This window comes from Juglans microcarpa x Juglans regia, chromosome 1S (assembly GCF_004785595.1).
Source record: "Juglans microcarpa x Juglans regia isolate MS1-56 chromosome 1S, Jm3101_v1.0, whole genome shotgun sequence".
NCBI lineage: Eukaryota > Viridiplantae > Streptophyta > Magnoliopsida > Fagales > Juglandaceae > Juglans > Juglans microcarpa x Juglans regia.
In genome coordinates this window covers 15,827,298-15,852,194 of record NC_054595.1, presented here as the reverse complement: position 1 = coordinate 15,852,194, position 24,897 = coordinate 15,827,298, and the positions used below count along the sequence as shown (strand labels likewise).

General features: G+C 37.6%; 1 protein-coding gene across 1 annotated transcript; it reads left to right on the top strand.

Moving 5' to 3' along the window:
* Window positions 1-14,178: 14,178 nt before the first annotated feature.
* Window positions 14,179-24,273, top strand: LOC121246123 (protein PHR1-LIKE 2-like). Its single transcript, XM_041144135.1, has 6 exons — window positions 14,179-14,610; window positions 17,479-17,555; window positions 17,794-17,848; window positions 22,473-22,551; window positions 22,647-22,716; window positions 23,621-24,273. The coding sequence occupies exons 1-6, from the start codon at window positions 14,421-14,423 to the stop codon at window positions 24,065-24,067; spliced, it is 918 nt and encodes a 305-aa protein (XP_041000069.1). The 5' UTR covers window positions 14,179-14,420; the 3' UTR covers window positions 24,068-24,273.
* Window positions 24,274-24,897: the final 624 nt, after the last annotated feature.

The window sequence follows — 24,897 nt, the reverse complement described above, 5'->3', positions numbered from 1 at the left end:
GTTGAATAAAATATTGTTAAAATATAATATTTTAATATAATTTTTATTTTGGAATTTGAAAATTTTAAATTATTTATTATATTTTGTTTGAGAATTTAAGAAAATTGTAATAATTAGATAAGATAAATTGAAATGATTTTTGAATCCAAACAATGCCTTAATTATGCCCCCATTAGTTGCAACACGTCCTTGGTGAGGCTTTATCAATTTGGATCATGTGATCCTAACTATCCAATTGTTTTTCAACCATTTTTTAGCTCATGATCTAAAGGAAATGAATGTGTACATTTCCATTAGAAATACATCATTTTGACATAAACCCACTCTCTCTCCTAGAGTTCTCTCTGCCTCTCTTAGTAGTGCTCCTCGACAATCATCTACACATTCTCACAAATTCTTGTATCTCCCTTTATGGAGATGGAGCAGTTGATTCACCAAACAGAAGCCCTTTCTTGGGAATGTTTAAATGTATCCCTGAAAATGAACCTGCTAATGGTGATCTTGAATTAGCTCTCATCGGAAGATTAGTTGCGACTCGACCGCCGAACATAATCTCCCTACATGCTTCTTTCAGAGAAACTTGGAGCTTCCTTAGCAAGTTCCACATTGAAGATCTTGATGTAATCACCTTCCTTTTTACTTTTCAAAATGCTGGTGACAAAAAATGAATTCCAAATCCCTTGGAACTTCAAAGGGCATCTCCTCATCCTCAAAAGCTGTCCTGCAGAAACTACATGGAAAGAGATTCGTCTCAATACATCACCATTCCATATTCAAATCCATGGGCTTACCATAAACCATATGACAAAAAAAAAAAAAAAATGCTTACAAAATAGGGAATGCGCTTGGAACTTTCTTAGGTGTGGATGTTGATCCTCTTTTTGGTTTAGCCTGTAAGAAATTTATCAGAATAAATGTGGATTTAGACATCACTAAACCTCTGAAGCAAGAACTTTGGGAACCAAGATAAAACAATTTTAACGCATGGTTCTTGTTTAAATACGAACGTCTTTTTGATTTTTGTTATGCCTGTGGAAGGATCGAGCATTCTCAAATTTTCTACAATTCTCTAAAGCCTAACACATAACAAATGCCATTTGGGCCTTGGCTACCTACATAATCCCCTATTTTCATGTCAGTCAATCCTATTTGCAGAGGTCAAGAAAGTGTCCCTAGAATCTCCATGAATTTTTCTCCAGAAGAAGAAATGACTCAAGAAAGAAGGGACCTTCGAGACATTGAAATGCTGGAAAACAGGGGCTTTGGTTTGTCGGCCCTTATTCTACCAATGTTTCTTTCAAATGAACAAACAACAGACGGTTTTAAGAGGAAAGGAAAATCAGTTATAACAGAAAAAGACCTCTCTATAAGAGGAAATTCGTTCGTTAGAGGGAAATTGGGAAAAAATTGGGATTCTCATCAAGCTGATAATCGGACCTTTCTCAAAGACTACTCATTCAAACCTCCGACTAGAGTTAGTTCTCCTTATGAGCTTATCTCCAGCAAAAACCCAAACGAGTATCATTTCAAATCTCGTGCAGATGCAAGCAGCAAATACAGTGGAATTTCCAAAGGCAATCTAGCGGAAAACCCAACGAAAATTCAACTCACCTCCCAGATTTCGACAAGGTAGGGGGAATCCGGGCCAAATCTGACGTCTCCATAGATGTTTCCAGCCCCTTGCAGCGGCGTTCCTTGCGACGCTCATAGAGGTGTCCTCTGCGACGCCCATAATAGTGTCCTTAGTGATGCTCACAACGGCGTTCCAGTTGGTGAACTTTCACAGGATTGGATGGTGAGGATGGCTCTGTCGACTGTAGACTACAATGGCCTTCAAACTGCAATAAATGGCCCTCCAACAATCGAAACTCTCTCATTCACTTCGAGTGTTAACTCCCCTCCACCAAACTCCACTCCATCAATCACTCAAGAGACACAGGGTTCTCAATCAATCTCACAACATGTTCTCTGCAGTAACCTCACGGAGACAAATTTGGCGAATTTTATTCTTTCTCCATCTATAAACACTGAAGAATGGGTCTCCAGCTGGTTGAAGACAAATGCCAAAGTCTTTATGCGAACTAAACTGATTGGCATCTTGTTGGTGGGAAGCAATAATTCACAGCAAATTTCGACCATTCTTTCTCTACAGGGCCCTCAAGAGACCGCAGAGAGCTTGAAAAGCCCACTAGAAGGTATGACCCATAATAATTAATGAAAGTTCGGTCCCCCTTTCAATGCCTCAAGCCCGTTGGATCCAAAACTAAAACAATTAAATTTTGTGCCTTCCATCACTTATCACCCAGTTGTCCCTAAGTGCTCACTCGGTAGACTCAAGGCCCATTATACATTCTGTTGAGTCTTTGCTACAAGTTGGTTCTCAAGCAGGTACTTAGGAAAACTCAACTTCACTAATCCCTTTCAAAAGGGCGGCACCTCTATCTGACCAAGGCTCCAATCCACCAAGAACAAAAGTGCAAAAGATTATTGAGGTTGATAACCCACAGATAGGCAGCATTTTAAAAAATGATGGAGATGAGGAAAAAGAAACAGCTAGTTTGTTACTTTCTATCAAATCAAAAGGAGCACCATCTGATAAGGTTAAAAAAATAAAGGAAGCTGCAAGATCAAAGCCATACACCAGAGCTTCATCCAAGACATCACTACCCGGAAAGTCCAAGAAAGCAGACGAGGTGGGCTCTACCATGCCTCCAGCTCTTCCATGAAGTCCCTGATTTGGAATTGCAGGGGTCTAGCCCGCCCTAAGGCAATAAGAAGTTTAAGGGCCTTTATAAATAATTATAGTTCGAATATTATCTTTTTTTCAGAAACCATGGTTCTAATGATAGCACCTCTACTATTGTAAATAGTCTGGATTTCTAACTTTTTGTACAGATCCCTGCCTTGGGAAAAAAAGGAGGCCTTTTGTTATTATAGTGACCGGGTGTGGATATTGAACCGGTTCATATTAATGCTAATGCTAATGCTATTTCTATTTTGGTTTATTCTGATCCTCTCAATAATCCTTGGTTAGCAGCTTTTGTTCATGCCCCAGTACAATGGCAACAAAAAACAAAATTCTGGACTCATTTGGATTCAACTCACGGCTCCTTTAATGGTCCATGGCTCTGCATAGGTGATTTCAATGATTTATTAGGCCAACAATATAAATATGGTGGCAGGCCAGTAACGTCCTCATCCATTGGCGGCCTACAAAGTTTAATGGATTCTCATGGCCTCATTGATATTGGGTTCTCAGGACCTATTTTCACATGGACAAATAATCGAATGAGAAAGGCAATGATTAGAGAACGATTGGACCGTGGTATAGCCAATGCAAATTGGCGCCTACTTTTTCCAAATGCCACCGTTCAACATATTGTTTCTTCAACCTCTGATCATAACCCCCTCTTGCTTAACACTATGAAGATAAGGAAAAATCTATCTCCCTTTAAATTTGAGGAATTCTGAACATGAGAGTCACTCAACAATGTTATAATTCAAGAGGTATGGAATCATCCTTTCTACGGGAACCCTGCTTTTATTCTGTGCAATAAAATCAAGGAAACAAAAAAGACACTCAAGCATTGGAATAAAATTCACTTTGGGAAGATTCAAACCAACATCCAACATCTCAAGTCACAGATAAGCAATTTCCAGAGTAATTCGCCGAACCAGCGGAGCTTACAGAGGGAGAAGTTCCTCCACTACAAGCTTCAAGAACAACTCAAAAATGAAGAAACTCTTTGGCGACAAAAATCAAGAGTCAACTGGCTCACTACAACTGACCAAAATACAAAGTTTTATCATCTGTCAACGACTATTCCCTGAAGAAGAAATGAGATCGACTCAATCAAACTAAACCTAGGTAATTGGACAATGGATCAAGATATCATTGAATCTACTTTTATAGATTATTTTAAATCCATTTATACCTCTACAACTCCTATCTTCCTGGAGCACCTAGAAAACCTTTTTGAAAGACAGATTTCAGAGGATGAAAATAAACTCCTAATAGCTATGCCTTCGGAAGGGGAAATTCTTGGTGCACTCAAACAAATCCCAAATCATAAAGCACTAGGACCAAATGGGATGACAACTATTTTCTACAAACATTACTGGCATATTATCAAAAAAGATGTGTGGTGGTTCAAAATTTCTTTAGAAGCGGGAAACTTCTGAAACAAATAAACCTCACCCACATAGCCCTCATCCCAAAAAAAAGTAAACCTCGTTCCCCTCAGCATTTCCGGCCAATAAGTCTGACAAATGTCATTTATAAAATCATCACAAAAATTTTGGCAAATTGGCTGAAAAAAATCCATTCCATCCATAATTTCACTTTTCCAAACGGCCTTTGTTCCTGGTCGCAATATCAAGGAAAATTCTATAATAGCCCATGAGATGTTTCATCACTAAAACCATCACAAGGGGAAGAAAGGTCAGATAACTTTAAAGCTAGACATGGAAAAGGCTTTCGATTTTATTGAATGAGATTTTCTTTATGCTGTTATGAGAGCTTTGGGTTTCAACTCTACTTGGATAAATCTCATTAAATAATGCATTTCTACGGCTTCATTCTATATCCTCATCAATGGATCTCCAAAAGGTTTCTTCAAGGCACAAAGGGGTCTTCGGCAAGGCAATCCCATCTCGCCATTTCTGTTCATTCTATGTACGGAGGTACTTTCAAGGCTATTGGCAAGATCAGAAGAACTGAAAAAATTAGAAGGTATTAAAATCAGCAGAGATAGTCCCACAATATCTCACCTTCTTTTCGCAGATGATTTAATCATCTTTGCAAAATCAAAAGGAAGGTCGATCCAGGCTATCAATAATACTCTAGATAAATATATACCAAGTTTGGTCTGGCTAGCGCATCAATCAAATCAAATCCTCTATCTACATTACTCAAAATACTAGTCAAGCAACAAGAAGAGTAATCTCAGAGAATATGTCATACAAAGAGTCGTCCTAAAAAATAAAATATTTGGGTATGCTAACAACATTTGGTCGATCTAGGAAAGAGGACAACAAAGATTTGATGGGGAAAATGAATAAAAGGCTGGATGGTTGGAAATAAAAAATGCTCTCTCAAGCCGATAGAATGATGCTCATCAGATCAGTAGCAAACGCCATCCCAACATATCAAATGTCAACGAATATGCTACCAAAATCAATTCGCAAGAAGTTGGATACTAGCTTCAAATTTTTTTGGGGAAAATCAAATAACCAAAAGCACAAACTTTGCCTAAAATCATGGAAATCTATTTGCCAACAAAAAAAAAAAAAAAAAAAACGGTGGACTGAGATTAAGACTGATGGAAAATATGAATGTGGCCTTGATAGCGAAGAGAGGATGAGAAATGAGCCAACCAAACAACAATATCTGGCACAAGCTTCTATCCAAGAAATATTTGAAATCAAGTGTCTTCGAATTAGCAACCAAAATGGTAACTGACTCAAGTCCCTGGAAAGGAATTCTAAAGACAAGACCATTACTGGAAAAAAGTACATGTTTCAAAATTGCAAATGGTTTGTCTGTGAGAGCTTGGCTAGATCCCTGGATCCCGACTCTGGAAAATTTTAAACCTTTCCCCCTCACCCACATAGCTGATTTCTCGACTAATCTCAAGGCCTCAGACCTGATTATTCAGAACAATAAATCTTGGAGTCTGTCTCCCTTTGTTAACTTCCCTATTCCAACAAAAAAGCATAAAGGAAATCCTTAAAATTCCTTTACCCATCTCTAATCAAGCTGCGGATTGTGCTATTTGGACTAAAACCCAAAATGAGACTTTCTCAGTTAAAAGTGCTCACCATCTCGCATCAACTATCTCAAACTACTCCAGAGAAGCAATCCCGAATATATAATGGGGGAAAATTTGGAAATTCAGGATCCATAACAGACACAAGCTCCTATTATGGAAAATACTTTGGGATATTTTGCCAACAAGAGAGAAGCTTAAAAGGTTCATTCCGACCATTTCTTCCATAAAATGTCTACTCTGTGATGAAAAAGAAGAGACTCTTCTGCACCTATTCATTAAATGCCCCATAACCAGAATTCTCTAGAGTTGCAGCAGATGACTTTTAAATCTATCTCCCCTGGCGGTAAATTCAATGAAGGATTGGTTCCAGATTATTTTATACCCCCAGGAAAAACTCAATCTTACTTCCCAGGAAGAACACCCCTTCAAAGTTTTTGCTAGTCTGATTCTAGACTTTATCTGGAGTCTCCAAAATGACCAGGTCCATAATCACAAGGAACTCTCTCTTCACAATCTTTCACAACAGCTAAATCTCTTATCAAAAAATCTTCATACATGGAAAGAAAAGCTTGAATCCAAAGTGGAGAAGGAATGGCAAAAACCTCTCATGAACCAAATATGTATTTTCTTTGATGCAACAGTTAGGAATTCTTTCTCCTTGGCTTCAACTGTAAGCAGAAACTCAATAGGAGAAGTCATCGAAATCTGGACTGAGACAAACTTGTCTACGACCCCAGTAATGGTAGAGGCACTTGCGACAAAGTTAGCCCTTAAAATGGCGGAACACCTCAACCGTCCTTTTATCTCTCTAGTTGGAGATTCTCAGTTGGTGATTTCTTTTATTCATAAAGAAGAACAGATCTAGCAAATAGCACCTATTACAGAAGATATTGCAAACTCTTTGAAATCCCACACAAACTCGAGCTTTCGCAAGATTGATAAACCCAAAATCGATTTGCGCACTCAGTTGCATAATGGGCAGCTACAAACTCTTTGTTTGGTAACATTTCATTTGATATTATTTCTTCTACTATTTTGTATATTGACAGTGGGAAAGACCCTCCTTAATAATTTGTAATAGTTTTATTTATTTACAATATGCAAGCTTGCTTAGAAAAAAAAAATCTATTTGCACTGCCCGTTCTTGAGATGTGACCGTTAAGTACTAAATGATCTAAATAATCTATTAGTTGAATTGAAGATTAAAATCCAAAACTTTGAAAATCTTAAAAACCTATCATCTCATCATTATAACTTTTTCAAATTCTCACATAAATTAAAATAAATAATTCAATTTTTTCAAATTCCAAAACAAAAATAATATTAAAAAAAATATATATTCTAACACTATTTTATTCAACTTTTTAATTTTAATTTCAACTCATCTCACCTCATTTCATATCTGAAAACAAACGAGTCCAAGTCAATGGACATGATCTTGAAAATTGAAATGAATTTCTTAGACCTGTTATCCTTTTATTATTATTTTTTGTACTTATCTTCTATATTTTAGTTTTTGTCCATCCCACCCTCTCTTATTGCATCATTGCTTTTTAAATTTTAATTTAATAAAAAATTATTAAAAAAGAAAAGTTATAATAACACAAAACTCTCCAATGCCAACAAGATAACATGTTTCCACATTTAATTACTGATCTCTCTTTGTAAGTAACGAAATATTAGACTCTTTAAATATAGACTACGTAATATTTCTATCTTGTCATAAAATGTAATATATTTAATTATTTATATAAATTTTAAGAGAGAGGCTAGAGGCCGGATGAGTTCTATGGGGGGATTTACACCCTCCCATTAACTTGTGACAGCTATGATTTTTAACATATGAAAAATAGAAACGATAGTAGCTGAATAAATTCATGGGCCTAACTCATTTTTGTAAAAACAAGAAACATGCTAGAAAGAAAAATCTTAAAGAACAAATACAAAATACAAAACATAGAGAATGTACCTGCGGAAGACATGATTGAAGAATGCAGACTGATCTTTCTGTCCTTGCTCCTCACAAAATATCAGTTTGCAACGGGGCAAGCCAATGGACGTATGGATCGAGAGGAGAGGGGACCTAGCCTCTTATAAATAGAAAACTTATGGAGTCCTCCCATTAAGGACTCAAATTCCAAAAGGGTCTAGAAAAATTCTAGAATAAGACTCTTAAACTTCCAGGCCTACATACATAATTTACCACAATTTAAATAAGATATAATCCTATATTACTAAGGTGCAATAAACCCCAAATGATCACTCAACTTAATGGGTTAAACTAGGGCTGTAAATGAACCAGTCTGTTCGATAGCCCGCTCGGTTAAACTCGAATCGAACTCAATTCGTGAAAAAAAAGCTCGTTCATGAAAACAGATACCTGCTCGAATTGTAAATGACACATACCCGACAAAACTCGACTCAACTCGGCTAAGGCTCGTCAAGGCTCGCTCGTTTATGCTCGAGTTGACTCGTTAGCTCGACTCGATTAAAACTTATTCATATATTGGTAAATATATACATACACCTATGTGTATACACACACACACACACATATATATGTGTAGTAACTAATAATATAAGCATACCACTTTTATAGTTAAATATATAATATGTAATCTAATTACTTATGTATATATAGTGAGTATACTTCATAAGTATATTTTATAATTTGTAAAATAATTAGTACATAAAATTTAATAATTTCATATACTAGTACGTGCGAACCATATATGAAATAGATATATGCTATCATATTAAGTGTATGTATTAATAATATATGTATGCATATAATATATTGTTATTTTGGATAAATATAAACTAGTTAGATATTAATTACTTATAAATTTTTTAAAATTTTATAATTCAATAGAGGTTCTACTTGTTAGTTGTATAAATTCAATATTAGATTATTTATTTATTTATTTTATTAATTATTAAATCTGATTCAAAAAATAAAAAAAAAATACATAGTTCGAGAGCTTGGCTCGACTCGAACTCATTTGTAGCTCGAGTATTTTGAGTCGAGCCGAGCTCGGCAAGCCAAAGACCGGCTCGGCTTGGCTCGATTACAGCCCTAGGTTAAATCAAAGTACCATTGTGAGCTATATATATCTAACCCGTTTTATAAAACGATTTAAATGATTTAATAGTAGTATGTGCCCAAGAGGAGTATAGGATGCGTCGTGAAACTGTTGAAACTATGCAATTGACTTTTCAGCCACAACAGAACAAGGGATCTTTTCATAATCACAAGTCTAAGCTCCATAAGGGAAATAAGTCACACCGAAATCAACACAGTAAAAGGTTTGAAGGTCAGACTTCTGGTGGTCCTAAAGAAACTATAAAGAAAAATGATCAATGTAAGTTTTGTAAAAGGAAGGGTCATTGGCAAAATGATTGTTTTAAGTTTAAAACTTGAATGGAGAGGAAGAAAAAGAACTTGGCAGGTACCTCATTGGCCTTAGTTTGTTTTGAGTCTTCTTTAATAGATGTGCCTTTAAATTCTTGGTAGATAGACTCAGGTGCAAGTATTCATATTGCGAATTTCTTGCAGGGGTTTGTAAGCAAACAGAGGCCAAATGAGAATGAAGTGAGCTTGTGCGTTGGGAATGGAGTTTAAGTGAAGGTCGAGTTTATAAGAGTAGTAAAGTTATCTTTGGAGTCTGGTTTTTCTCTTGTTTTCGAGAACATAGTTTTTGTACCGACAATGAGACAGAATTTGATTTCTATATCAAAACTTGATGATTCTGGTTTTTCTTTTTAAGTTTGGTAATGGAAAAATTGAATTGTTTTATGATTCTCGTTTGGTGGGAAATGGTTTTGTATGTGATGGTTTATATAGAATGTCTTTGGCTTCTTTTGGTGAAGTCTCTTGTGTTACCAATGTAACAAAGAAAATGTTTTTAATCCGTGAATCTGTCTATTCTTTCCTAACCTGTTGTTCCACAACATAGAAGAAAACATGTTGGGAAGAAAAATCTTAAAGAACAAATACAGAATACGAAACATAGAGAATGTACATGCGGAAGACATGATTGAAGACTGCATATTGATCTTCCCCTCCTTGCTCCTCACAAAATATTAGCTTTCAATGGGGCAAGTCAATGGATGTATGGAGAGGAGAGAGGACCTAGCCTCTTATAAATAGAAAACTTATGGAGTCCTCTTAGGACTCAAATTCCAATAGGGTCTAGAAAAATTCCTAAATAAGACTCTTAAACTTCCAGGCCTACATACATAATTTACCACAATTTAAATAGGATATAATCCTATATTATTAAGGTGCAATAAATCCCAAATGATCATTCAATTTAATGGGTTAAACTAAAGTACCATTGTGAGCTATAAATATCTAACCCGTTTTATAAAACATGCAATCAAATGAAGCCTATATTTGAAATTATTCTAACAATTTTATAATATCGGTTCTACAAGAGATGATTGCTCATTCTTGTAAATATGCCCAGGACCTTGCCTACAGGCAATGTAGGATTATTCTTCAACACTCTCCCTCACGTGCAGGCCAGTATTTTTTTTGGTCCTTGTCACGGGGTAAGTAATGTGGACCCCCATTCGTCCTGTGTCAAGCTCTGATCTATGAAGAAATTCATGGGCCTAACTCTTCTCATAATATTGGTTTTACAAGAGATGATTGCTCATTTTTTGTAAACATGTCCAAGACTTTATCTACAGGCAATGTAGGATTATTCCTCAAAGCTAACCAAATCTCCAAATTCCATCTCTCTCTCTCCCATTCTCCTTCAAAGGTCTGATTCTTTTTGAACTGCTGGAAGATTTTTTTTTTCTCTTTATTACAGTGTTCTTCCAACTAGCTCTTTTGGAACAAAAAAAAAAAAAAAGGCTTATGCTCACTGCTCAAAGGTTTTTGTAAGTTCCATATGTATTTAATAATCAAAACAGGTAAATATGCTCTAATTTTTGTGATCTGATAAAGGTTCTTCATTATACAGAAATGAATCATGTTATTACTAATCAACCTAGACAACAACACCACCATCCATGCTAATGTAGCTTTCAATGGTACTTGGATTTTGAGACATGAGCACGAGTCTCATAAAAGTGCGCACCTTATAAAGGCGGAAATATAAGAGAGGAGTACCATCTAACAATAAAAGATGGGGATCTACAGTGTCAAACTGTCCTGTTAAATAGGGGTGTTCAACCGGATCCGGATCTGGATATCCGGATTTAATCCGGATCCGAGTTATAACCGGATAAAATCCGGTTTTAATTTTTTTTTTTAAAAAAAAAGACTTCAAAACTTAAAAAAATAATAATACATCGCATAAATTTATAAAGAACAAAAGAAATAATAATACATCACAACTAATTAAACTTAAACATAAATTTACAAAGAACAAAAGAAATAAATTTACAAAGATCAAATTTATTAGTCTTCACATCTTGAAACTCCAAACAACGTGATCTTATTTGAGAAACATCCTGTGGCGATTTCCCTCCTACATTCCATGTCCCCACAAACATCCTGCACAATCCCAACAATTCCCATTCATTATTCCCAAGACATCATGGTACCCAGATAGATCTAATCCAACATTAATTTCAATTTCTCCTTTACCTGAGGTTTACTGGTTCTGTGGCAGCTGCTACTTCCGGCTCAAATCCTGGCACATTGTTACCCCCCATCAACCAGACTTCTACAAAATAAAGAGAGAATCAAGGGGGGGCCCTTGGAAGATAAACTGTAACTTGGTGATAACTCTTCATGAGTTCATCTCTTATTCCAATAAAGAAAATAAACCAATCTAGAATTATCCAAACTCGACACAATATTAAAGTCCTACCACGATGCAAGATTTTAGGAGTAAAAAAAAAATGCAATGGAACATTACTAATCAACATTGTTGCAATATATCCCATTAAATAGTAAGGAAGTGGAGGAGGAAGGAAGGGAGGGAGGGAGGTGAGGTTGATTAGCAAGTGAGGAGATTGAAGTAAGGTCGGGTCGACATGCTCTAATCCAAGGAAATAGAAACCAGTGACAACAAAATGTTTAATCTAACAAACATAAACATTAGAAGGGCAAGAACATGTTCATATACTTTCTGCTTGCAATAAAAAGTTTCCCATCATCCACTAGCATCCATGTACTCTGTAATACCATAAACAAAATGTTCATCCAATCAAACTGTCCTTATGCAAATCACTATGTTGAGCAGCCAACCAGACTTTAAAAAGTCTTGGAGTAGAAGATTAGGTTTAACTTGAATGCACAATGTTTCTTTCCCATAAAGGATGTTAACTGATAAATGCTGCAGTCGTGTAGGGTGCCATAGAGGTTTTCAAATACACAAGTTTGATAGACCTTCAAGACCCATCTTTAAAGATCTTTTCAAGGTTGAAATCAGTGATTTCAAATCACAGATTATTATCATCAGGCCAAAACATTTACGGGAAAGATAACTCCATCCCAATGCAGCCAGCCAAAAAGACATTTTAATACTCGACCATGTCTGGTTTTGGGCAGTCACTGCCTAAGTTCTAAGGAGATGAATGGTCACGCTGTTGCGACTCCTACTAAAGTAACTAAGTCCCAACATGCATGCAACATATAATTTTGCGAAGCAATCCTAGAGTTCAATTACCTGGAGAGGAGATCCTGACCTTGATCTTGATCTTGGCTTGCATGTTTTAAAGTTAATATCATTGATATGGGTAATAGAACAGCACCACAAGGCATAGATCAAACGGTGTGAGTAAATCCTAGGTACCTGGAAGATTTGACAGGAGATGCAGATCTGGATCTTGATACCGATCTAAGACACAGAGTCATACAATTAATTATATAAAAAATAAATAATAAAACTTGTGAATTGACAGGGAGCATGCATTGGCTAATGAAAGTTATAAAACAGATTTCTATTTTCCTTCTTGTTCTTTCTTCCCCTATTTTATTCTCCTCACTGAAATTATTATAAAATTTCATGTAGTAGCTATGTTCAAATGTAGAATACATAAAATGAACAAAAAACAAATAAAGGTAAGAAAATGATTACAACAAAATAAGGCAAGTAGATCATTATATTTTCAGAGAACTACAGATCAAATGGTCTATTTATCATACAAAAGATATGCTCTACGAGACTCAAAGGCAATCCATCAGTCACTAGTAAGCACCATCCACAGTATTTCGAAGGGGAATAAGCTGTTATTCTGATCGTTACAAGCTTGGAGAAAACTCTAAGTACAAAGAAATGTACCTTAAGAGCTTAGAGAGAGAGAGCCTTCGATGGTAGCCTCCGCGTGTCTCACCCAGATGCGCAAAGGACTTCGAAGCTTAGAGAAGACGAGAAAGCTGCAAACCCTAAGCGAGAGAGAAGCGGATTCGAGACCGAGAGAGGATTCGAGACCCAGAGAGAGAAGAGGATTCGAGACCGAGAGAGAATTCGAGACCCAAAGAGAGAAGCGAAGACGAGAGAAGGGGCGGTTTTTTTCTTTTTAAAGGACCCGGTTACGGATAACCGGATCCTTAACCGGATCCAGAATTTTTTTAATCGCCTGGGTGTAATCCGGGCGGATAACTGCCCGGCTGCACCCGGATTTCAGGGTTTCGGACCGGATCCGGAAAAAACCGGACCGGTTCAACACCCTTACTGTTAAATGGAAATATATTAGCTATAAATTCTGCTAGAGACATACCTCAATTTGTGCCTATGTATGCAAATTCATCACCATCGAGCAGACGTTCGGCTAGAGAGGGGAGAGAGAGGGAGAAAGAGAGAGAGAGTTGATTGAGACCGATTGTATTTTTCTCTTCTTAAAAAGCACGTGTCAAAATTTTACTAGGCTGCATTTGGATGTTGAGTTGAACTGAGTTGATTTGAGCAAAGTTTTTTATAAATAGTAATGAGTTGAATATGTGGAGTGAGTCATGTGAGGCACATCTAAAATGAGTTTAGATTGTTTGAATGTTAAGATGAATTTAGTACTATTTATAAAAAATTGAAAAAGGTTGTGGGTCCTTTGTATAAAAATATGTTGAGTTAAAAAAAGTTGTGAGTCCCACGTGTAAGGAGATTTTGAATTGAGATGAGTTTAATAATTTGAGAGTTAGATATTTGAATATTAGATTCAGTTTAAAATTAGATTAAACTGAATTGATCTCAACTGAGTCTTACAACCAAATTAACATTAAGGTAAAAATCTACAATTTACAGAGATTTGAAGTTATTCTCAAATTTTAATTATCAATAATATAACGTATATTGTGATGTGATAAATATATTGGCTTAATTTTTCGAAAATTGTTAATAATTTCTGATGGTACAGTCACGCACTCTCTCAGAGAAAGACAGCAGAGAGAGAAAAACAAAGAGATAAGAGAGAGAAACAAGAGAAAGAGACACAACAGGACATCGCTGTCCAGCCTCTGCATGCCTTATTCACTCAATGTATATTCTCTCTTCTCAGACAACACTGTTTTCTATTCTCCTCTCCTCTTACCAATTCGGGGCTCCGAGCCCCGAACTCAGGCACCCATTTTCCCTCTCTTCCCATCCCATGACCTGATCTTTCTACTTTCTCGATTTATTTATTCGCTTTTCTCCCCTCACTTTCTCGGGAAACGAACTTTATTCTTGGGTGTTTCCAGGGAAGCCTTCGGGAATGTACTCGGCCATTCACTCTCTCCCGCTCGATGTGGGGCACGCCGAGTTCCAGGGAACTCTGGACGGGACGAACCTACCCGGCGACGCTTGCTTGGTCCTCACCTCGGATCCGAAACCCCGGCTCCGGTGGACTGTGGAGCTCCACGAGAGGTTCGTGGACGCTGTGACCCAGCTCGGTGGCCCCGACAGTGCGTATACTTAGTACTACTAGTCTTATATTAATATTATTCTTGGACTTATTTGTATTTCTAGTTCATTTCTTTCTTTCTTTTCATGGTTCCTATGGGTACTCACAAATGCTGGGTTTTTATGGTTCTTGATTGTGGTATGGTTATTGGTTAAAGAATCTTGGCGCTTAAGCGTTTTTGTTGTTGTTGTTTAAGTTTTGGGTTGTGTTGAGCTTAAGTAATTATAGGTGTGTGATTTTCTTTCTTGGCAGGAAATTACTATTGCCACCATTTTCCTTGTATTTTCAAGCTTGACAGCATATTTTCCATTTTTTTTTTTTATCCTTGTTATTATTGTCATTATCGGTTCTGATTTCTGTCAGTTATACTACTAGCTAGTCTTCTCTCTCTCTCTCTCTCTCTCTCTCTCTCTCTCTCTCTCCAGAGGACTTTGGGTCTGTGTTGATATGGTGTTCAATGGTAGTATGAGGTTTACTGTGCAAATCCTAGTGTCCGACTTTGCAACCTTACTACGCTCTCTATACTCTATAAACTCGGTACAAACAGACTTATGAATATGTGCGATACTATTTGTTCTCAGTTCTTGTCATTAACAAACTAAAAACATTATAAGCCAAAAAAAGACAGAAATTATGATTGACTCCGTTATTAACATAGTTTCCCAACTGCAAGCAAATGGACTGTCACAAAAGCCTGACCAATTTGCGAGTCACTAGGTCTCAATCTTATTGTCCTAGACATTATTATTATTATTGTAATTATTATTATCGTCATCATTAGTCAGTATGCTAATACCACACTCTCGTTACACTTTCATCACACTACATAAAATGTGATACTTTTATCATCCTTGTATCATCTTTTATTTAAAAAAAATTCGAAAGTTGATGGATAATGCCACCTCATCTTAGTGGGATGGAAGTGGGAAGGGAGTGAGATTTGTAGAATTTTCCTATTGTTATTTCAGTACCATGTCCCTAATGAAATGACAATCAACTTCAATATGCTTGGTTTTTTCTTGGAACACTTGATTACTAGAAATGTAGATAGCTGCTTATCACAATACATCCTCATGGTGCCAGATATAATGAAGATCATCTCTTGCAAAAGAGATGTTACCCACATCATTTCACTGGCTGTATGAACCATAGCTCTATATTCAGGCTCTGCACTCGATCGGGCCACTGCATTCTGCTTCTTGCTCCTCCATGTTACTAAATACCAACTAATGTACAATAGCTGGAAGTCAATCTTCCATCATCATGGTTTCCAGCCTAATCAGCATCAGAAGCATCACTATGCTGCTTCAATGATGAAGCTACCCTCTATCACTTTTCCATGAAGTTATTGTTGCTTACATAGTCACCACCATGGCCCATCACTAATGGCACTACTGTCTCTGCAATACCTGCCACCCTGACTACTAGCATTTTCGTAAAATTCTTATTTAGATATGAAAAAGTGTATAATATTTTATTTTCTTTAAATTGGACCATCTACATGTAAAAGAGAGGGTAACCAAATTGGAGGTTGAAGAAGAAAACTAGAAACAGAAGAGAGTGGGCAGTGGTTGCAGGTGACAAGTGTGACTATTATCATTATTGACACAAATTGTCAATGTGGAGGGGGATATTGCAGAGGATATTCCCTTAAAAACTTTGATGGGATGATCAAATGATGAGATGTTATGGCTATTCTGTGCGATTAATCTTCTTAAAGTGAATAAAAGAATGATTTTGGTCAATTTAAGACTACTTGTGCACTTGATCATGTTTAATTTAGCAAAAAGTTCAGGTAATTTAGTGAAAATATGGGAAAAGAGAAGCAGCTGGAAGGATAAATTTTGGAAGGACACAGGCAAGAACTATAAACTTAGCATTGCCAGCCACTAAGATGCAAACATGTCTGATGTGGTTGTTGACCATGTTCAACACAAACTGCCAGGTTTATTAATAGGCTGAATGCACTACAAGAATGTATTCTAACACCAAATACATAGATTTGTTGAAGTTCAAGAAAAGCCCTGTTGCCCTTTGATATCTGTGATGAAATGTTCCAAATTTCACTTGAATGGGTAAACTGGTTGTGTCAACTATCACTATATATTCTAACACCAAATATATAGATTTTTTTTTTTCCTTTCTTGTTTTTGATAAGCAGAAGAAATTTTATTAATATGTATAGAGAAATAGGCGTAGCCCAGTACACTGGATGTATACAAGAGAAAACATCTAGTTAGAAATCAATACATACAAGAGGCCCTTTTAAGTTACCTGAAGTTAACAACTTAACAGACTGTTCGATGTTCTCTATTCTAAAATTTATCAAAAGCTATTACCACATTTTAGTTTCCAGGATTGATGTAGCCATCTAAATGTAGTCATATCAAATCATATCAGCTTTGATGTGTGGCAGTTTCCTAATTCTACTACCAAATTTGTTTTCTAGACTGGTTCTTGAGTTCAATTGAAACACGTTGGGAGACTGTCAAGTCTTTTGTGTCCTTAGCATAGTTTATTGGTTACTCAGTGACATTGAAGCTGCCCTTGATCTTATGCTGAAAAACAAATTTTAAGCTCTGGTATGCCCTAATTTGGGAAGGGACGTTATCTCCTGCTCCAGTCTTGGATTATGATCAAGTAGAAATTCTACTTATTAATTCTAATAGAAATATATGAAAACTTAGTTGATGAAAATTTGTTCAGGCTTGGGTGATTTATAGATTTATATTGCACCCAGCTCTGCATGTCTGCTTTTGTTTGGTCAATGCCTCTATGCCATATGACAGCTAGCTTCTTTTTTTAGACTTTTGAATTCTTGATAAACTGTTGATTAACCTCTGGGGTGCCATGTTGATGTGCATTGCAGAAGCAACACCTAAGACTATTATGAGAACAATGGGAGTAAAAGGGCTCACCCTTTATCACTTGAAATCACATCTTCAGGTTTGTTATTATCATACTATTTCAATCGGGCACGATCTTCCACCTTTTTTTCTCCTTTTTATTGGCACAATGATCCAAATGAAGGGAGAAGGACATAGATGATAAGTGTTTGAGGCTTGGGTGATAAAAAGATATTAGAGTTCATGATTCTGAAATCTGAACTCATAGTAATTCTTGTCTTCAATCACCTCCTGATGCCTTATTCACAACTTTTAGTCTTTATGCCTTATTCTTGCAGAAATACCGCTTGGGGAAACAATCTTGCAAGGAGTCAATTGAAAGCTCTAAGGATGGTATTTACCTCAAATCTTCATTGAAATTTGAATTTTGCACATTCTATTTACCTCAAGGAAACCATGTTTGTTACACTGAGATTTTTTAATACCTTGATGACATCTTACTGAATAGAAGGAAACTTTTTTGTTTTTTGATAAGTAAGAAACTTTATTGAATCGAATGAAATTTGGCAAAGCCCATGTACACAGGAAGTATACAAAATGAGACACCTAATTATATTCTAGAAAGCTGAAAAGTAGACAAAAACTCATGAACATTCCCACCATTTAGTACAATAGCAGAAAACCACTGTAAAAGAGAGAATACAAATAAACTCCAGATTTCCCCCGCTGCATGCTCCTTGTTGTTAAAACACCTATCATTCATTTCCGTCCATCAAACACCACATTAAGCACAAAGGTATCATCCGCCACATTGTTGCATTTGACCTGCTCCTTCAACCAAAGTGTCCTAGATTTTTACCTCCAAGATATTTCTTCCATCAACAAACCTTCTCAATTTCAGCCACAACCGCGTTCTTTCTTAACAAAGACTCCTCATTATCCTCCTTATCCTCCAATGCATGCAACTCGTCCCAAAGAAGATTTTTCTGCACTTCCGTATGTCTAAAAACTTCATCATTCCAATTCTTAAATCGGTCTTAAGGGCTTTAAATTTACCCGCCACAATAAAGCTAGGGGTACCATCAAAAGAATAATTAGCCCACCAAGTCCTTACCTTCTCTATAAATCCTTCAGCATAAAGCCACATATTCTCAAATTTGAAATAACGCCTACCACCATGAATGCCACCATAATCAAGAAAATTGGGAAGTGATCAGAACATACATGTGGCAACCTCTTTTGACATAAATCCGGGAAGTGTGTTTCCCAAGAAAAAGAGACTAGAAATCTATCCCATCTTGACCACCCTCTCCTATTGGACCAAGTATAAGCCCTCCTACTAAAGGAAGGTTCACAAGATTCAAATGAAAAATCAGCTCCGAGAAATCTTCCATAGCCCTGTCGACATAGATGCCCCAGCCCTTTTACTAGGGAACCGAACAATATTAAAATCTCCACATAAATACCAAGGTAAATCCCATAAGGAATACAAAACCGCCAATTCCTCCCACAGATAACTTCTATCTCTATCCACATTAGGCCCATACACACCTGCAAAAGCCCACCTCCACCCATCCTCAATGTTCTTGAGAGATACAACCACTAAATACTACCCAATACAATCCTCTACCAACTCCAACACTCTCTTATCTCACATCAACAACACACCTCCTGAAGCACCCAATGAAGCTAGATAACACCACTCCACAAAAGAGCAACTCCACAAACTACAAATAATATTTCTATCAATACAACTCAACTTAGTCTCTTGAAAGCACACAATGTCAATTTTTCAGCTGTGAAGAAGGGATCTAATGCAAAGACTTTTGTTAACGTTCTTGATCCCCCTTACATTCCAAGAAAGGATTTTAGGCTTCATTAGATGACCATGCCCCCCGCCCTTTCAACCTCTCCTTCCCCACACTTCCCTCCTTGTTATCGTAATTAATAGAACTTTGTAAACGTATAAACTCCCTGTCCTGTTTATTGCTGATTTCAGGGCCATGGATCTTCCTGCTTCAATTGCAATTAGAAGAGCCTTAAACTGCTCTTCAAACCCAACACAAGATATCCCCACACACTCTTGTACTTCCTTCACCTTTTTTAGCACCCTGTCCGACGTTAATCTGTAAGCTAGCTTTGGAGAGATATAACTAGATAGGACTGCCCACGTCTTCCCTGTCACCCTCTACCTCGCTGACCACAATCTCTAAATAACAATCCATCTGCATAGCACCCTTCAATACCTCTGTTGATACTCCTATACCTCCATCAACCCCCGCAACCATTTCTAGCAGCCACATTCCCTCCTCTGGCAAAGTCAGCTCACTTAACAATGGAGAAATTTCCATCGTAATGTCTCCTTTATACGAAATATTCAAGATCGCTTCTTGATTAAGACACCCCCTGCTAGATTCTCTTCCAACTCCCCTTCCTCTAAATCCTTCCGAAAAAACACCTCCTTTTCAGCCTCCCAAGTCTCCAAATCCCCCTCTACCACCTCTGGCGTCAGAACCATTACCTGAGTCATTCCAAGGGAGTCGCCGGCAGCTAGCGAAGAGGTCTGTGCAGCCACTGATGCTGCATCTTGAAGCTGCCCACACGAGAAATGGACCCAACGATTGGATTCGCAGCCTCCTTTACTAAAACTTCATTCCCCAGTGATCTAATCCACTGTGTTGTCGTCGTGGATGCGCCGACAACCACCGTCGCACCATTTTGGGTAGATACCGATGTGTTGAGGGCATATATGATGTCAGAGTTGCACAAATTGATGACACCATGCTTTGTTAAAGTTACCACTGGCGTCGTAGCCTTCGCCGGTGGTTTGACAACCTTCGCCAAGGTTTCTTGAGTCCTCGTTGGCGACGGTGGCTCAGCCCCACTCGCTGATAGGCCAGCTTCCGCCTGTAGTTGTCTCCTTTAAACCGGGCCTAACTTCTTTTGGAAAGAAACCCTTCCCGTGGGTTGAGTCCCATCTTTTGGGCCCAACGCCTTGCCCTTGCCCTTTCCGTTGGGCTCGCTGGGCTGGGCCTAACCCCTGTCACTTGAGCCCACTATGTTGCCCCTCAAGTCTTTTGATCTCAGTCCACAGCCTAGGCCCAAACCTGAGCCCACCTCTCCTTGCTCCACAACACACCATTTTAGCCAAGTTACTTTATCATTTAGCTCTCCCAGATGACTTTCCATTTCAGACAATATCTGCAGCAAATTTTCCTCTTTCAAGCCAGCAACGTCTCTGTGGCCCCCCTTGCGGTGCTAAACATCTACCAAATTAGTGGCGCCACTTGACCTAGACAGACCTACTATCTTTGCGCACTTCATGTCCCGAGGCCTCTCCATCTCTTTGCTACCTTGGAAAACCTCCTTGTACGACCGAGGATTTGTAGTTTGCGACGTTGCCACTGGTGGTAACAACCACTTAGAACCTCCATCTCTTCCAGCTTCCTTCAATGCCACCACTATTTTCCTCCAGCCCACTCCATCCCTGTCCCTTGGTATGAGGATGAAACTCCCCCCTACCATATTCCACCAAAGCCATGTAAACACCCCTGGAATTGGAGAAACGTTATGCAATATAACCCCTGACCCCATCCCAATGAGCAGTGTAGAAACCCTTTCTCGTAGCCTTCAGACTCTCCTCCAAGGCTTTAGAAAACCAACGAATTGTTTCTAGCCCCAAGCTTATATTTTTTACAACTTTCCATCCTTTCTCGATTAAGTGCACATAATGTCCATCCCTAATCATCTCAAACAACTTAGATTCGATAATAACACATTTTGTGGAAGACATTTTCCTTCCAATAATGCTAGAAAGAACACCTTCAAACGCCTGTAACCTCCATCGGAAATGAAAGGAAAGAACAGTGTACGAAGAGAATAAGTTTTAATAGAAGGAAACTACCAGAACATTATGACAAGGTCCAACAAAAAGAGCCCATGGAAAAAACCAGGGTAGAACTTTTGGGCATGTTTTGTCACATAAATGTTTTTTGAAAAGTATGAGAAAAATTTATATATAAATAAAGAGGATGAAACCCTAATACATGGGAAGTATACAAGAGATCCACCTAACCAGCAAAAGGAAAAAGTACTAACAATTGATGGAGTGTAGAAATAGAAAACCCTGCTATTGTGGATCACTATCCAATAATGCAGAGTATTAGGAAAGGAGTACTTGAGCTATAACACCATCTTCCACAATAATACACATTGATTCTCTTAAACCGTGCTTTCCAACTTGCTAGGAGATCCCATACCAGGGAAGGCATCGCCCACCCTATTCCAAATAGGCAAAAAACCGTATTCCATAAAGCACTAGCAACCTCACAATGCAAGAAAAGGCTATCCATTGTTTCCTCATTCTTCTTACACATACAACACCTATGATTGCTACAATACCCTTCTTCCTCACATTATCCAATGTAAGAATTCTCCCCAATGTCACACAAAGAAATTCATCTGAGGGGGAGCCTTGTTCCTCCAAATAAGCTTCCATGGGGAAGAGGTCTTATCATGAGCACATAGGACATTGTAGAGAGACTTCACAATGTAAACTCCTTTCTTAGATGAGCCGCATATCAATCTATCATCATTGTTGCTTCCCACCAGACTCAATACAGCTGATCAAAAAATGATGAGAAGAGATCCACTTCCCAATTGTTGGCTTCTCTAGCAAAAATAACACACTGATGGAGAGAAATAAAAAAGGTTTCATTTATTTATGGCTGAGAAATAAAAATGTTCTTTTCAGAAGTGTTAAGATAGCTGTGAAATGCCTCTTTTTTACTATGCATGTGATTAGGTTTTAAGAATATGCATGTGTCTGGATAAGTTAGTTCATCTTAAATGTAAATTGGTCTTTTCCATTTATTTGATGTGCTGAACCATAATAATGCTTTAGGGTGGGGTGCAACTTTGCTGGAAGCAGATTATTATTTTCCATACAGATGATACTGGTCAAAATTATTGGCATTTGAACTTCTTATTGATTAGCAGTTTGCATTTGGAATTGCAGCTTCATGCATGGCTGAAAGTCTGGACACTGGCTCATCTTTATCGCCATCTTCAAGAATGCTAGCGCAAGACCTGAATGAGTAAGTCATCATTTCCTTCTGCCATGAATCTTCAATCCTTTTCCTTTTCGTACGCAGAATTGTAAATCCATGATGCATTTTCATCCTTCAAACAGTGGTTACCAAGTTACTGAGGCATTGCGGGTACAAATGGAAGTCCAGCGAAGACTGCATGAGCAGCTGGAGGTTGGTGTTCTTTCTCTTGTTGGCTAATGTAATGTAGCTAATTAAGTTTTTAGATTAGCATAAATGAGTTTCCCCATGCTGGCAATTGGTTATCCACTGGCATGGATGAGCCATAAAGAAGTCAAAAGACAACAAACCACTTGTGAGATTTTTTTTTCAAACTTCAAGGCTTTAACATAATAGCTTTTACTTCATCTTGGATAAAACTTCCCAATGAACCAAGCCAAATGCAACTCACTGAACAAATGTGTCCTTAACCTGAAATACCGCTTTTGGATCTCCTTATTTTTAATAAAAAAATTGCTACCTGAGTTTTCAATTGCATTGCTAAAACATTAGAAGTATGTTTTTGCATAAAAAATATGGGAAGGCCATGTCATGGAGGAAAAAGGGGTGTGGTCATTTGAGATGTGTATATGAAATTGCCGTGTAAAGGATGCAAAATTGATCCTCTCGACACAGGTATAAGGAAGTCGATACGGGTTGCCTGAACATGTGCAGGTTGATCCATGAGATTCTCTATAGAGTCAGAGACGTGTTTTATGGTATACTAATTTGGCATTTGCCTCATGAACCACTAAACCACATTCTGCTTGAAAAAACCCAGGTCATGGCATGCTAGTCTCGTATAATGTGGCACATTTTTACACTTGGACAACCTCAATGTGAGGGCCATGGCCTAAACAATCTTAAAAATACTATTTGCAAGCTTGCCTGTTGACACTAGGCATACCATTGATATGGAAGCTTGCCACATCAGCTAATATAAATTAGTATTTCTTTTTTGACTTTTTTTTTAATTGTAATGGATCCCACAATAGATGATGTGTTTACACAACGGCTTGTAAGTAGTAGAACTCAATAATTTTTACGGATAGAGCCTTAATGGTTTTCTTCAAAACAGGTGCAGCGTCATCTGCAACTTCGGATTGAAGCGCAAGGAAAATACCTGCAGTCAATACTGGAGAAGGCTTGCAATGCTCTGAATGATCAGGCTGCTGAATCTGCTGGGCTTGAAGCTACTAGGGAAGAGCTCTCGGCACTGGCAATCAAGGTTTCCAATGACCGTCTAGTACTGGCTCCACTCGAGACCATGAAAATTCCCTCGTTGTCTGAAATTGCTTCAGCTTTAGAGAATAATAACACTTGTAATCTGCCTGCTCGCATTGGCGACTGCTCTGTTGAAAGCTGCTTGACATCAACTGGGAGCCCAGTTTCTCCGATGGGTGTAAGTTTGCAGGCTGCTGCTTTGAAGAAGAGACCAAGGCCCTTATTTGGCAATGTAGACTCGTTACCCTTGGAGGGTAACATGCGGCAAGATATAGAATGGATGATGACTAATATTGGCTGAATAGTAGGACGTGTCCTTACTGAAATGGAAACTTTTTTCTTTTCTTATTTGTCAAGTTTATCTACATGTTCCAGCCTTTCTACTGTTTCATCAGTGGTCTGTATATTCTTGAAGCAGATCTTCTAAATGTGGGAAATGCCTTCTTTTTGTCGTTGGAAACTACCGTACTTCACCTGCTACATTGTCAATTTGGTTTGCAGTTGTCACTGGCATTGATTATGTCACAAAACTGATGAGATATAGGGATTTCTTTTCCCCGGAGGCTACTAGTGTTCAAAAATTATCCGGTTTGGATACTAAAGTCTCAAACTTATTTTTTAACTTATTTCATTTAATTATTATAATTTTTTTAAATTTTTACATAAAATATGATAAATAATTTAACTTTTTCAAATCTTAAAATAATAATAATATTAAAAAAAAATATTTTAATAATATTTTATTCAACTTTCATCATAATTCACTATTTAAACCTTAATGTTATATACCTGATTTGTATGCTAAGAAATCTATAGTCTACTTTATATTAAGCAAAGTGATTAGGTAAGGGCCGAGAAAACAGGCAATTCACGAGCTGCAACAGTCCCCTAATTGCCCTTGAATCTTCCCCGTGGTGGTTTCAAGACTTATATTAAATTCACTTCATTAAATGCCTATGTAGATCCTAAGCATAACAAATTCTAGGAATTAGATTCTCTCTATTTTATTTGAAATTGATAATATGTATAGTGGAAGGGTTAGGATCTCTCCCCTCTGACCCGGTAAGGTCCAATCAAATGGCCCAAGAGCTTCGTAGTCCAAAGAAGCAAGCCCTAGCCGAACACCCCCAA